The sequence below is a fragment of the Apodemus sylvaticus genome, chromosome 14, assembly GCF_947179515.1.
Source record: "Apodemus sylvaticus chromosome 14, mApoSyl1.1, whole genome shotgun sequence".
Taxonomy (NCBI): Eukaryota; Metazoa; Chordata; class Mammalia; order Rodentia; family Muridae; genus Apodemus; species Apodemus sylvaticus.
The window spans coordinates 18282269-18296303 of NC_067485.1; the positions used below are offsets into that span (position 1 = coordinate 18282269).

At 45.5% G+C, this 14035-nt stretch overlaps 1 protein-coding gene and 1 non-coding gene across 4 annotated transcripts in view; both read left to right on the plus strand.

Moving 5' to 3' along the window:
- The window catches only part of Ptpdc1 (protein tyrosine phosphatase domain containing 1), a 47437-nt gene extending 39735 nt beyond the window's left edge, over window positions 1–7702 (plus strand). For all 3 annotated transcript variants that reach the window (XM_052156964.1, XM_052156965.1, XM_052156966.1), the window contains 3 exons: window positions 2578–2763; window positions 4718–4828; window positions 5730–7702. In XM_052156964.1, coding sequence (XP_052012924.1) covers window positions 2578–2763; window positions 4718–4828; window positions 5730–5849 — 417 coding nt within the window. In that variant the 3' untranslated portion in view covers window positions 5850–7702. The remainder of the gene's footprint in view (window positions 1–2577; window positions 2764–4717; window positions 4829–5729) is intronic.
- A 5536-nt stretch (window positions 7703–13238) lies between these two features.
- Window positions 13239–13370, plus strand: LOC127665297 (small nucleolar RNA SNORA17). Its single transcript, XR_007973352.1, has one exon. It is a non-coding gene; the product is annotated as a small nucleolar RNA SNORA17 (small nucleolar RNA).
- Window positions 13371–14035: the final 665 nt, after the last annotated feature.

A 14035-nucleotide genomic window follows, 5' to 3' on the forward strand; every position in this document is an offset into this window, starting at 1 on the left:
GGCAGAGTAAGTACAGTGTCACGTAGGTGCCCTCAGAGATCAGAAGAGAATGTCTGGTTTCCCTGGAGCTGAAATTGCAGGCATTTTTAGGACACCCAATGTGAGTGCTGGGAACCGAACTCGGGTCCTCTGGAAGCCTGAGCTTTTGCCACTGCACCATTTCTTCAGATCTTGCTATTAAAGTGATTGCTGCTCTTCTACATTCCACCATTCATTGAAACAGGAAGCTAAGAGATCTTCAGTGGCAGGAAATTAAGTTTGGGCCTCGTGCTGACTTACAAGTGTACCACAGAAGAGAGAACCAAATAAAAGCTCTTCTGGATTAGAGAGCTTACCTAATGAAACTCAAACAGTTTTCCTTCCAAATACATTTTCTTTATTCCTGACTATAAACTGAAAAAAAAAAAAAGCCTCCCATCCAGTCAGCAAATACTTCACATGCATTACTGTACGTTAAGAGCTAGCGAATGGGAGGATCTTTGTGTTACGAATGTCATGGGGCCACTCCTGGGTCAGCCCTGCATGTCCCTCAGCCAAGGTCCCACATGACATAAGACCGGTTTGGGTCAGGAGCTTTAATCAAGGCCCTTGAAGCAGGAACAGTCCAGTCTTTGCAAGTTCTATGATCTATGTAGAGAGCTCCAGGCCCCTGTCTCAAACAATAGCCAAAAGATGCAGGTTTGGTCTGAGACAGGCTGGTTCATGGATTAAAACATTTTCTGGAGCTGCAAGTCTTTTACCTTCTTACCCTCTTAGATTTATTTCAGAACTTTGAGTACCTAAAAAAGCCAATGGTGCTCTGCGAAGTGGTAAAACAACTATGACTTGAACAGCGTGATGCTGGGTGTGCCTGTGCCAGCCCATTTGTGAATACGTCGTGTGCTTGTCACAGTAACCCTAGATGCACGTGGACTGTTCATAGACTCCTAGTTCCCTTTATGAGTTCCGTGTCCCAGGTGAGGAAGTGAAGGACCCCAGAGGAGCCGTGGTCGATGTGGCAGAGCTGGAGGACGGTGTGATTGCTCAGTCTCTCCTTAGCCCTGCCTCAGTGGAACCACGGCCAGCAGCACCGGCAGTACTTACTCCTCTGAGACAGTTTTTGTTCTGCCCCGTTTATCTCCCCAGATAGCCATAAGATTAAACACAGGCCATTCTGTACTGCACAGAGTGCATGAGGTAGGCAGGATTGACAGCTCCATGCATGGGCTTATTTCTAAGAGAAAGGGAAAGCCAGTGCTGGCGGGTCCCTGGGCCATGGCCTGTGGAGCAAGCTAGTGGGGCCCTTCCCCGCGTCTCAGGCCATGAGCTCTGCACCAGCTTGGTTCCATCTTAGTGTTTATCTGTGAGGAACTTGGGGGGGACATGCTATAAGTTAGAAATAAGTCCCGTGTTACCGTTTCTGTCACATTGTGGGTATGTGCATGCTGTGGATATTTACTGGACAACTAAGTGGGTGTTAATAACTACGTTGTTTTTTATCATCGAAAAATTTTATTTAATTTCCCAAAACATAAATCTAATCTCTGTTAGAAATTTCTCGACTCATTTTTATAAGATGAAGACTTAAGGTCTCACGTGAGGCTGGCAGTATGAGTCATTAAAGCAGATGCCTCCAAGCTTGCTCTGTTCTCCTGGGCCACATAACAGAAAGAGAAAAACAGCTCTACAACATTGTCTTCTGATACACACACACACACATTCACACACACACACACATACATACATTCACACACTCACACACACACACACACATTCACACACACATACATTCACACATTCACACACACATACATACATTCACACACTCACATACACTCACACACACATTCACACACACACATACATACATTCACACACTCACATACACACACACATTCACACACACATTCACACACTCACATACTTACAAACACACACATTCACACACTCTAATACTCACACACACACATGCACAGGCACATACATGAATACACAAGTAAATAAACTCATATCTGAATTGTCTCCAGATATTTGGGAGCATTCACACAGCATCCCACCTGGTTTTTAATTTTTAATTTCCCAGCTCTCAGGGTGCTGGGCTTGTTACCTGCTCTGTAGGATTCTAACCGGCACTTGAAAAAACACATACCACATTTATTGGCGTTAATGCAATATTCTCTGTGCGTATGTGTGGTTAAAAGGTTTAGCTGAGATCGCAGCTTAACTTATAAATGGTCTCTTATTTTTAATCTTCCATTTTACTTCATTTGTAGTCAGATTTCTGTTTTGTTTACCAGATGCCAGAGAAAGAAGACTCTGTCTTGAACTCCTTCTATGGTCTCTGTATCAGTCAGGGCCACACAGTACAGTGGCTTTTCTCGTAGTAGTTAGCTGGCCCTGCTTGAGACAGGGATGAGCCTGGGCTTGGGGAAGCTCCTGTGTGAGCCAGGTGCCCCTACCCAGAGGCGCAGGCCCCAGGGACGGTCCAGGTTGCAGCTCAGAGCCCAGCCTTGACTCTTCAGTGCTTCAGGGCCCTCTGGTTAGGGCCGTACACCTCTCTTTCCCCAGATCCATCCTTCTCTCCCTCTTCCTTTGTAGAAAGAACTAAATTCCCGAGAGGGAGCCTGGGAGCGAATATGTGGTGAGAGAGACCCTTTCATCTTGTGCAGTTTGATGTGGTCTTGGGTGGAGCAACTGAAAGAACCTGTAATCAGCAGAGAGGACGTGGACATGCTGGTCGGCAGACAAGCAGACGCTGCCGAAGCCCTGTTTTTACTAGAGAAGGTAAAGCAGCGATCGGGCCGCTAATGAAGATAATTAAGGCCTCGACATAAGCTTCACACATGTGCAAAGAATCCTTTACCAAAAGAATGAATTTTCTATTTACGTCTAATACAGTGGGTTTTCTTTTCTTTTATGCTCCAATTTTGTGTGTATGGTCTGTGTGCAAGTTTGTATGTTTGTGTGCAATGCTCACAGAGAACAGGAGAAGGCATCCGATTCCCCTGGAGCTGGAGTTACAGGCCTTTGTGAGCCACCTACTGTGGGTTCTAGGAACTGAACTCGTGTCCTTTGTAAGAGCCACTGGGCCATATCTCCACTCCGCTAATTTAGTAGTTTTTCTAAGATAAAAGAATAAATTGGGCCTTGGATGTGGCTCAGTGGTAGAGAACTAGCCTATTGTGTGCAAGCCTGGGTTTGATCTGCAGCACCACAGACACAGCAAAACTGATACACAGAGTAAGCATTCAGAAAACAGAAATGGCAGGGGATGCTTGTAATCCCAGCGCTCAGGGGGTAGAGAGAGGTTTGGAGGTTTGAGGTCAGCCTGGACTACATACTAGATTCCAGGACATCTTGTAGTGTGTAGAAAGCCAAGGGGGGAAGTGGCTCCATGGTAGATCATTTGTGTAGCATGTATAAGGGCCCAGGGTGATGCCCAATCCCTAAAAGAAAGTTCTCCCTAACTGCGAAGAGATGACCACACTTGCTGAATGCTTTCTAGTGTGTGGATTTTGGAAGAGTCACAGTAAATTCTTCCAACCTTTCCTTTTTAATCTTTTCAGTGTAAATTTTAATGTAGCAAATGTCATTAAATTTTAGATTTTATTTTGTCTTAAAAGTAAGGTATTTTGTCAGATGTGGTAGTACATACCTTTAATCCCCTCACTCAAGAGTCAGAGGCAAGCACCTCTCTGAGTTTGAGGACAGCCTGGTCTACATAGTGATTTCCTAGCCAGCCACGGGTATGTAGTAAGACTCTGTCCCCAAAACAAAGCAAGTAGGTTTTTCCTAAGTAGGTGAGCATCCGAGGCAGTGGCTGTGGTGACTTGTGTGGTTCTTAAGCAGGGCTGTGTTATAACTATCCACTTTTTCCAAGTTTTGTTTCTACTTACTGTGAGCCTGTATCAATAAAAACTAAAATGCAGATTGGAGTATGCACTCCTTAGAATTTTTAAAGGGAATGCATCACAGGCACCTGTATGTGTGCAAACGTCTATATGGCTCATGTTTGTGAAGTAGAAAAGAATATCAGTAAGCTGTCAACTAGTTCCAGGGTTTGCCATCAGGGAAGGATACTGTGACTGTAGGAAGAGATGGAAATTCCTTTTCATTATAGAGCCTATTATACAGTTCACTATTTTTAACCACATAAGAATACAATCTTTTTAGTTCAAAATAGACTTTGCTTTTGTTTGGGGAACAATACTGTTAGCCTTGAGTTCCCTACTGTGCTACGGTGTAAACATCTCATTGTTCCCAAGTCTTCACTAAAATCTGTGATTGTGTCTACGCACAAACTAGTCATAGTATGTTCACAAATGCACATGCAGGCCATGCCCTCACATACATGTATGTCATGTATATGTGCATGAGCACACAGTTGTGCATGCATGTGAAGACCTAAGGTTACCTTCATATGTCTTCCCCATCTCTCCTCCCTATGTATCTGGCTAGGCTGGCTGGGCAGCTTGCTGTAGGAATCCCATCTTCCCCTTCCTGGCTGTGTTTATAGCTCTCACACCCACCAGGCTTTTTGCATGGGTTCTAGAAATCTGAATTCCAGGCTTCAGACTTGCACAGAAAGCTCTTTATCTGAGCCATCTTCCCAACCCTTTGTATACCTTGTAAAGGAAGATTATTTTTTATTAGCCATCTTGCTAGTGCACAGCAGGGCAGCTTGCTCAGAGCCATGGCAGGTATCTAAGAGATGTGTAATGACAGTCTGTGTCCACAGGGGCAGTACCAGACCATCCTCTGTGTGCTGCACTGCATAGTGAGCCTGCAGACGCTTCCTGTGGAGGTGGAAGAAGCCTGCCTTTCACACGCCATTAAAGCTTTCACCAAGGTGAGTCCCCGTGCCCTCCACACCAGTCACGCTACCTCTGTAAGTCAGGGGTTCAAAGAGCAACTTCCCTTCTCGGGTGAACTTCAGCTCTTTCCCTGTAATGCAACTGTTTTAGAAGTAGATACAGAGTTTCCTATCCGTGGTATCAGGACAAAGCTGACCTGTCAGGTCGTTGAAGGATACTGTGGGAGCAGAGAGACAAACAGCTGGGTATTCAACAAGGCTTTTTAAATCCTGTTCTCATAGGAGTCAGAGGCATTTGCATATCCAGACAGTGCCATCCCGGGTTTAAACGAGAATCATCTAAGCAGAGTTAAATGTCCAAACTTATCAAGTTGGTACCCACAAAAATATGACATAAATGTTTGTAGGAGAAATGCAGTTGTTCATTTCTGACGTATGAGCCTCGTGGACCCCATCAGCAAGACACTGGTGAACAAGGAGAGCAGCATCCTGCATCCCTGTGTTGCTGATGAAGTGCACAGCCTTTCCCTGGTGATGACTTGTCTAAGAGGGAGCAGTCTGCAGGGGAGCCGGTACCAGGATCCTGTTCCCTCTCAGTAGGACAGTGCAGGGTTCTCCTGAAGCTCAGTGGTTAGGCTCAGCCTCCCATCACTGCTGGCGTCCCTGCTGGCTCCTGCCTGCGTCGTATTAAACTCCAGGTGTGGCACTGAGTGAGTTTTCAGTCAAAGCTTTTGGTTCGGATGTGGTTGACAGCTCTAACATAGTCTTTCAGATAAATGTATGAGACTTAGCATATGTGTTTAACTATATGTATTTTTATATAAATCTTTGTTGTTATTTTTTCCAAATCCTTTTTTTTTTTTTTTTGGCAAACAGAAACTCATTAGATTTTTTTTTTTATTACAGAGTCTTAAATAAAATTTTTCTTTGTCACCAGGTTAATTTTGATTCTGAAAATGGACCAATAGTTTACGACACCTTGAAAAAAATATTTAAGCACACGTTGGAAGAAAAGAGAAAAATGGCAAAAGACAGCCCGAGGCCTGGCCTCTCCTGAGGCCTCCTTCTCTGGACAGCGTCCAACCTACGCATCCACCCCTCCTGAGGGTGGCGCTTCTGCCTCCTGTGGACCCGTCCTGGCTGCGCCTCCCTGCCTCAGTCCATTGTCGGGCTGTCTCCTGTGCTAAGAATGATGGTTCCTTTTTTAGTTATTTATTTCAAAATATTGTTGAGCTGTGTCTTGAAAAGTTGCCATAAAGTTGGTGCCACTTTATTTATTCACTGAATTGACATCATTGTGTTGACATTTTAAGTATGTTATATCTGTGTCCTTACTCTTTTTGACATTTTGAGGAAAAAAAATAACCCTTTCAAAACAGTTTTTTTGACAAAACTCTTGTGTAGTTTTTACCACATAGATCATTTTAGTAGTAAAACGTCACTATGTGTCCTTCCCAAGACATGTATCCCCTCCCTCAGAGATGTGACCTAAGATAGTCACCAAGTGTCTTAAACAGTTTTATATTTGTTACCAAGAAGGCTATTAATACATTTTAAAGTACTTTTTAAAAAACTTTGAAGCCTTTTGTTTTTCTTTTCTTTTTTTACAGATGTGGCAAAGTCTTTCAAAGAATATTATTTTCTGTGATTCAGCAATTCAGTTATTTGACAGACTGGCTGGAGTGGTTGGGATTTTGTACTTGTAGAAAGGAGACTTGCTCTTTGTCAAGCTTCCAGACAACCTCTCCCTTGGCTGTCAGGGGAGGGAGCCACCTCAACCCAGAAACCTTATCCTGCCTCCCCAGCCTGCCGCTGAGCCAGCTCACTGCTGTGCAGAGAAACAGACCAGAAAGTGGCCGGTGTGAGCGGCTGCTAAGGAGCAGAACTGGCCTTTGTCCGGGGACTATGCAGAAAGGACAGCAGTGCTGGGGGCAGGCTCCTAGCCAGCCCTGCTCACTGAGGACAGTGTGGGCATCCTGCACGGGCCACTCAGAGCTGGAGCAAGCCAGGCTGGCCACTGTCTGTCCCAGGAGGGCTGGCATTGCTGCCTGCCCTGTGCCCAGTCCCAAAGCTGCCCTTTCACAGGCACCTGCCTCGGCCTGCCTCGGCCTCTGACGCTAGCAGCTGTTATGCTGTAAAGATTATAATTTTTAAGTTGAATTTGACCCCAGGTTGCACTCACCCTAGCTGGCTTTAATAAGGACAGGTGACTGGTCAAACTTGTTCCTTTAGGTTAAACTGTGTAATCAGCAATTGAAGCCTTATTTAAACTAAATTAACATATAGGAGTAGCAGAGCCCAGGCCATAAGAGCTTTCTTGACAAAGGTAATAACTAGACCAATTCAAACTAAAGAAGGACTCTTTGATTCTCAGAATTTTAGGAAATAAACAAGACTGAATTGGAATAAATGAAATTTCTCTAGGTCATGCATTTCTGAATTACAGTCTAGTGTATCCAAAACTATTTCGATCATTAGCCTTACCAAGTCTGATGGCCAAGGCCAAGTGCAGTCTCCTTCCTTCGGCTTGAGTGTTCTCGGGAAGGGAAATACGGTGTTGGTCAATGAGCCAACCTGCTTACCCAGTGCTGAAGCATCTTTGTAAGTGCCTAGCCTAACAACAGGAAATCCTTGCACTGTCTCCTGTGTACATTCTAAAAGCTGATGTTCAAAGAGAATGCTTTTCGTCACCTCTTGTCAGCCTTGAGTGGGCAAATGACACTGGACCTTCGCCACCTCCCTCCTTAAAGCCAGCTGCGCCTGTGCATTTGCAATACTTGTTTTACATTCTGCAATAGTCATGTGCTGACTCCACTGCATGTCAGAAAATCCAAGTGCAGTGGCCTGAGAAGACACTGTCAGGCTCTGTGCAGGTATTGTGCTTATTTGAATAAAGGTGAAAAGGACCAACCACTGCCCCCTGTCTTGTGGTTCTTCACTCTAGTGCCCTTGGGCATTGTGCTTTCTCCTGGGACACAGGTACGGGTGTAAGAAGCCAGTTAGCTAGCACCCCACCTTTGGGTGGAGTGGGCTGAGCCACGATGAAGAACAGGCTCCAAGAGGAATGGTTTTTAAAACAAAATTCACGCAGACAAGATTCCAGCCTTCCTCTCTCTAAGTGAATGAATACTTCTTTCTAGCCAAAAGAATGAAAACATCACATCTTGAAGTTTTAAGGTTGCAAATTTGGCTTAAGAAAAAGCAATTGAGAGCACCCCATACTGAGTGTGATCTTCTCACCAAGAACAGGAAGTGCCTCAAACCCCTTAGTACCCTGAAAAGCATCTGGGACACCAAGCTTGAAGACACAAAGTAAGGCAGACTCCCCACCGTGTGCTCTCTGCCCACACTGCAGCCCGCAAGCTCTTGACTGGTGGACCATCCCAATCCAGGCACCCTTACAGCACCAGCGCCCCCTGTGCACTGCGAGCACTAGATTCCATTAGAGAGTGCCCATTTTCCACAACTGTGGAAAGAGCACACACACAGGAAAAGGCAGAGCCAGCACTGTGTGCCGGACTCCACCCAGCATACCACATGCACCAAGCGAAACACCTGATTCACGATACTGTGTCTGCTGCCTCTGAGACTTGCTAACTGCCCTCTGGAAAGAATGCTGTTCCTGCTGCAGAATTTGTTTATTTGCAGAGCTCATATTCTGTGCTGATCTACTTAATCATATATTCAGTCAGCTTTCCAGTTTTATGTGAATATGCTGTGTTGGCACAGGCGCAGATGAGTCTAGAAGGCAGGCAGATGCTGACATTTCCGGGATCTTGTGCCAGGTTACAATAAGTTGTCCAGAGACGCAGGGATCATTACAGGAAAGGAGCTGGTTTCTTGAGGTGATAGAGAAGGGCCTGGAGGTGTATCATACCTCCCCTGTGGCCTGGCTTCAGGAGGGCAAGAAGAGTGAGAGAGGCCAAGAGGATTGAAATATCCTGACACCTCTTGTAATTAAGTTTTATGTATCCACAGTGACTCACACTTACTTAACTCATTCTTACTATGTAACCTAACCATTAGCCTGCCGTTTGTCTCTGATGGATGGATGGATCCGTGGATGGGTGGGAGAGGTTCCAGTATTCAGGGATGCCTTTGAACTCTACGTTGCTGAGGATACATCCTGCCTCCATCTCAGTCATTGAAAGAAACAGCTCCCACCTCAGAGGAGTAAAAGGCGTGGCTTCTTCCGAGCATGTGTGAGCGACCATGGCCCGGGAGCACAGTCACCCCCAATTCTGTGACCTGATGTGAATGCAGTTCAATGACATTTTAAATACAAAGAAAGTCATAAGCTTAAATTCCATTGGCGGGTACATCACAGAAGCAGGTACAGCAAATGGGGGAACTTTTCCATAAGCCCAAGATTCTAGGCGATGACCTTCTTAGCTTCTGGGTTGGTGCAAGCTAGTGGCCTGCTAAGTTAATAGATTAAAAAAAAAAATCTTTTGTCTATTGTTCACAAGATTTAGGTTCCGATGCGGGCGGGACAAAGACCAGCTGTTAAGAGGGCCAGAACTTAGCCCAAGATAAGGTAATGAGCCCCAGACCTGCAACACTGTGATTTCTCCACAGGACTGCAGTGCTAGCCAGCCAGTCGGTCCTTCAGGCACAGCTTCTTTCTAGGAATTCTCATCCACACCTCTCTGGTACCAAGATTATAAACTGGTGTGCAGTGCTGGGGACCAAACCCAGGCCTGTGTACATGCTAGACAAGTGCCCCTACTGTATTTTAATATGATTTTTATTTCCGTGTGTGTGTGTGTGTGTGTGTGTGTGTGTATACACATGTGTGCCCATGTGTGGGCACTTGTGCTTACACATAGACGTTCAGTACCTATAGAGTCAAGAAGAAGCATCAGATCTGGAACTGTAGTTATAGGAAGCTGTGAACCACAGCCTGGGTGCTGAAATCCAAACTCAGGCCCTCTACATGAACAGTATATATCTATATCTATATATCTATATATACATCTATATATCTATATAAACTACTGTGCTAACTCTCCAGCCCTCTACCTGTTGATTTCTTGTGAAATTTTTTCACTTTATTTAAAGAAAAAAAGCAAAAAACAAAAGACAACAAAAACGAGCTTGGGAAATACTCAGTGGCTAAAGTACTTGTGCATGCATGTCTGTATGAAGATGTCAGATCCCTAGAACAGGAATTGTGAGCCAATGTAGGTGCTGGGAATTGAACTGGGGTCTTCTGGAAAAACAGTAAGTGCTCTTAACCACTAAGCCATCTCTCCAAACCCCAAAAGAAAAAATTTAAAAACACCCAGACTTTTAATTTCAGATTCATGTAGAGGGACCATTTCTGTAGGGAAGAACATTGAATATTCAATGAGGTTTGACCTGAGAGTAAATGTTCCTGACTGGCAGGGAGATGCCCGCCGGGTTTGGGTAAGGTCTAGCTTACACGACCATCATTCATCATTCCAAACAGCACCCTACACTTTCACACTGGTGTCTTTTACGAATGTAAGGGACTTGGGTTTTTTTTTTGAGCAAGACATGTGCCTGTTCTATGCTGAGCTGTGTGCAACATGGGAACCACGTAGGTGTGAGTCCCTTTATTCAAGAGCCAAGGTACCATGGTTCAAATGGGCACCAAGTCCATGCAATAGGGCCTGAATTCTCATAGCAACTGTGTTTCGGGAGAGCCTCTGGGAAGGTGCATCATGAGGCTCTGTCCTCATGACCAGAACCTGCCACCACCAACTAGTCTAACTTATTTTCCTCTCTGCTATGTGAGGGCGCATGTTCTCCCCCCAACCCCAGGTTGAAATATCCATCCTGGTAGCAGGTCAGCCGTCCCACAAGGGGCCAGCCCCTTAGCCTGACCTCCCAGCCTGGACAGTGGTAAAATGATTCATTAGTTATTAAGAAACTGGCACCTCAGGATGTCACTGTGACAAATCGAAAGTGCATAGATAGTCGGACCTGGGTTAATGAAGACCTGCAATAGTTCTTGAGTTTTGACACCATGATTGACGCTATAGCCTTAACTCATTCTTAGTGGTCGTGTGGTAAGTGGGGTACACCAGAAACAGAAGATATTTGTATCTTTTCAGTGTGTGAATTTATCAAGTAGACTAAATTCATGAGCGACACTGGTTTTGTGGGCTGCAATTTGTAAAGTGGTACCGATTTCACTCAAGAGCTGGGACTTTGTTAAGCATGGGTTTTTATTGCAAGCTTAATTACTAATAGTAACATCTCAGAGCACTCTAGCACTGAGCCTGTTCTAGACATTTCTAGAGGTCAGAACGTAGGGATTATAGACTAGTATATTCAGAAGATTTCTTCTGTCAAAGAAGTCTCCAAGCCCCAAAGTGTTGCGGATGCTGCCTGGCTTCTCTTAGCCGATTTTAGTAAAGCTGGAGAAGAAACTATTTAAAACAGAATTCATAAGAGGGAAGCAGAGCCCAGAGCTCCACCCCAGGCACCCTTGTTAGGCTCAATGTGTCCAGAAGGAAGCCCGATGCTGGTCGGCAAAACCCAGGGCGAGTGTCTAAGAGGCAGTTCAGAGAACTTCCAAGCCGTTGTAAAAACTGGGGGAGGCAGGCTAGCTTGGAAAGGCCTCCGGCTGCCTCAACGCAGCCTCTGCTGCTCAACCTCACTGGTTAGAGCCTGCCCATCTGTGGAAGACCTCCTCCCCAGCCGAGGCGCTGTTGGAGGCAGGCAGAATTTTTAGGAAGTGCAGCTTGATGGAAGGAAGTTAGGTCACGGGGTGTGTGTGTGTGTGTGTGTGTGTGTGTGTGTGTGTACATCTCTGGAAGAGACAATTGGGACTCTAGACTCCCTCGGCTTCCTCCGCCTCTGCTTCCTGTACACCAGGCGAACAGATTCCCCTCCGCTCCTCCCACTGCGGGACCCAGCCAGTGAGGCCAAGTCCCAGGAGATAGAAGCCTTTGAACCCTGGACCCTTTGGCCCATAAATCTTTCTTTCTTTCTTTAAAATAATATTTTTTTTCCCCAGCAATGGAATGCTGACAACAGCATGACTTAAACTTTTTTCCATGTCTCTTATTTAAGACAGCTGGATTCTCACGGCTAGCTGCTGTCTCGTGCAATCTGTTAGAGTGTCACATGCCACACTGCAGCTGGAGAGTCCCCCAGTATATTCACGAGAACAAAAAGTCCACATGCTATCTTAGGATTCCGGAAACAGTTGTAGCCTTACAGATACCTCAAAGGAATGTGAAGTCCTCAGAATGGGGCTTGGGAGATAGCTCATCTAGTGCTTGCTATGCAGGTACAAGGGCCTGAGATCATTTTCCTACACCCGTGTCAAAAGACTGGGCATGGTGGTTTCTGCTCTCAATCCTAGTGCTGGGGAGGCAGAGATGGGCAGATCCCCGGGTCTCAGTGGCCAGCCAGCTTAGCTTAATCGATGACGTCAAAGCCAGGAAGAGACCGTCTCAGACAAAAGATAGACAGTGCCTAAAGACCACCACCGGAGATTGTCCTCTGATCTTCATGTGTGTGCACACACATGTGCACGTGTACCTGTGTGCATACATGCACCCACACAAACTTCACATACAGTGAAGTCTCAGGAATGCATAACAGTAGAGGATCTCTATAAATCTTCAAAACTAACCTAAGAAAAACCTTCCACCAAGGATGTGATGTTGGAAGTAGATTCAGTTGGTGAGACGGGAGACGCAGAATGGCTGAGCTGTTAGGAGCACTCATTGTCTTGCAGAAGACCCAGGTTCCCAGCAGTCACATGGGACCTCACAACCATCCACACTTCACAGTGTCTGGGGATCCAGTGCTCTCTTCTGGACTCCATGGGCTCTAGGCATGAATGTGCTAAAAAGAGAAACATACAGGCAAAAACTCTCATACACATAAAATAAGTAAAAAAATTAAAATCAAAATAGATAAGTAGCAGTAGAGAACCACACTTTCATCCCATACAAACTTATTAAAAGAATAAAAAATTTTTAATGGTTTAGTGTGCAGAATAACCCTCTAGGTAAATGAGAATATATTTTTTCAGTTAATAAACGTATGTGAGAGTCCTATAAAATCCAGCAGAAATTAACATTTGAAAATTTCATAAATTGACTGCTGGAAAAAGAATGAACTTAAAGGTCAAAGGTCAATGAGATAGTTTTCTGTGTAAAAACACCAGCTACTTAAACAAGCCTGGTGACCTGAGTTCCATCCTTAGAATCCACAGTGGAAGGAAAGAACACACCTCCATGAATACCATAGCATACACATGCCTACACAAACACACACGCATACACACACACACACACACACACACAAGCAATGTAACTTTAAAAATATTCTTATCTGATGAATCCAATTATATATATATAATATATTATATAGTATATATATATATATATATATATATATATATACACACACACACATTTTAAAATCACTCCATTTGACTAACAATTCTAGAAAAATTACTGCTGCCCCAAGAGGCATTGCAGATGTGGCTGCTGTGTCACATGTGCGTCAGTAGGTGGCAGAGAGGAGAAAGGCTATGTCTATGCTCAGTGTTCTGACCTATGAACATCTGAATAAATAGCAGTCTAACATTGGCTCAAAAAGAGTGAGCCTGAGACCCCCACCTGCCTGGCACCAGGGAGCCCAGACAGGGAGCTAGCCTGAGACAACTACCACTCTAGTGCCAGGCAGACCCGGACAGACTCACAGGATGGGAAGCAAGCCAGAAACTAGAAGAACCCCACCTGGGACCAAGGGTCCCCCAGCAGGAATGAGGCCAAGACAGACGGCCACTTGGGTGGACAGGAAGAGCAGGCCTGACACATCCATCAGACTGGCTCCATGGGGCCAAGACGGAGCAAGCCTCAGATGACCACTAGTCTGGTGCCACCCAGGTCTGGAAGGGGCAGACCGTGCCCGAGATGACTCCTGCCTGGCGCCATACTGCATGAGCGGGCCATAGCACTCCTGAGATCATTCCCGAAACAAACCTAGACACTCGAGACCTCGGGTGCCACTAAGAGGAGCAAGTGAGGGGCGGGGAAATGGAAGAGAAAGAAAGCGAAGGGTGTGGGTACGATGAAGAGAGGCAGAGCTGGAGACTCAGAGGGAGTGAGGAACAGTCTGATGTGAGTAGCCAGTGATGGGCCCAGGGCTGTGCCGGCACCGCGGTCCAAGTCTGGGCCTATCCCCCTACAGGAGTATGGATCTACCACCAAAGGACAGGCAGGCATCCCTGGTCTAGGCTGCCACTAGGAA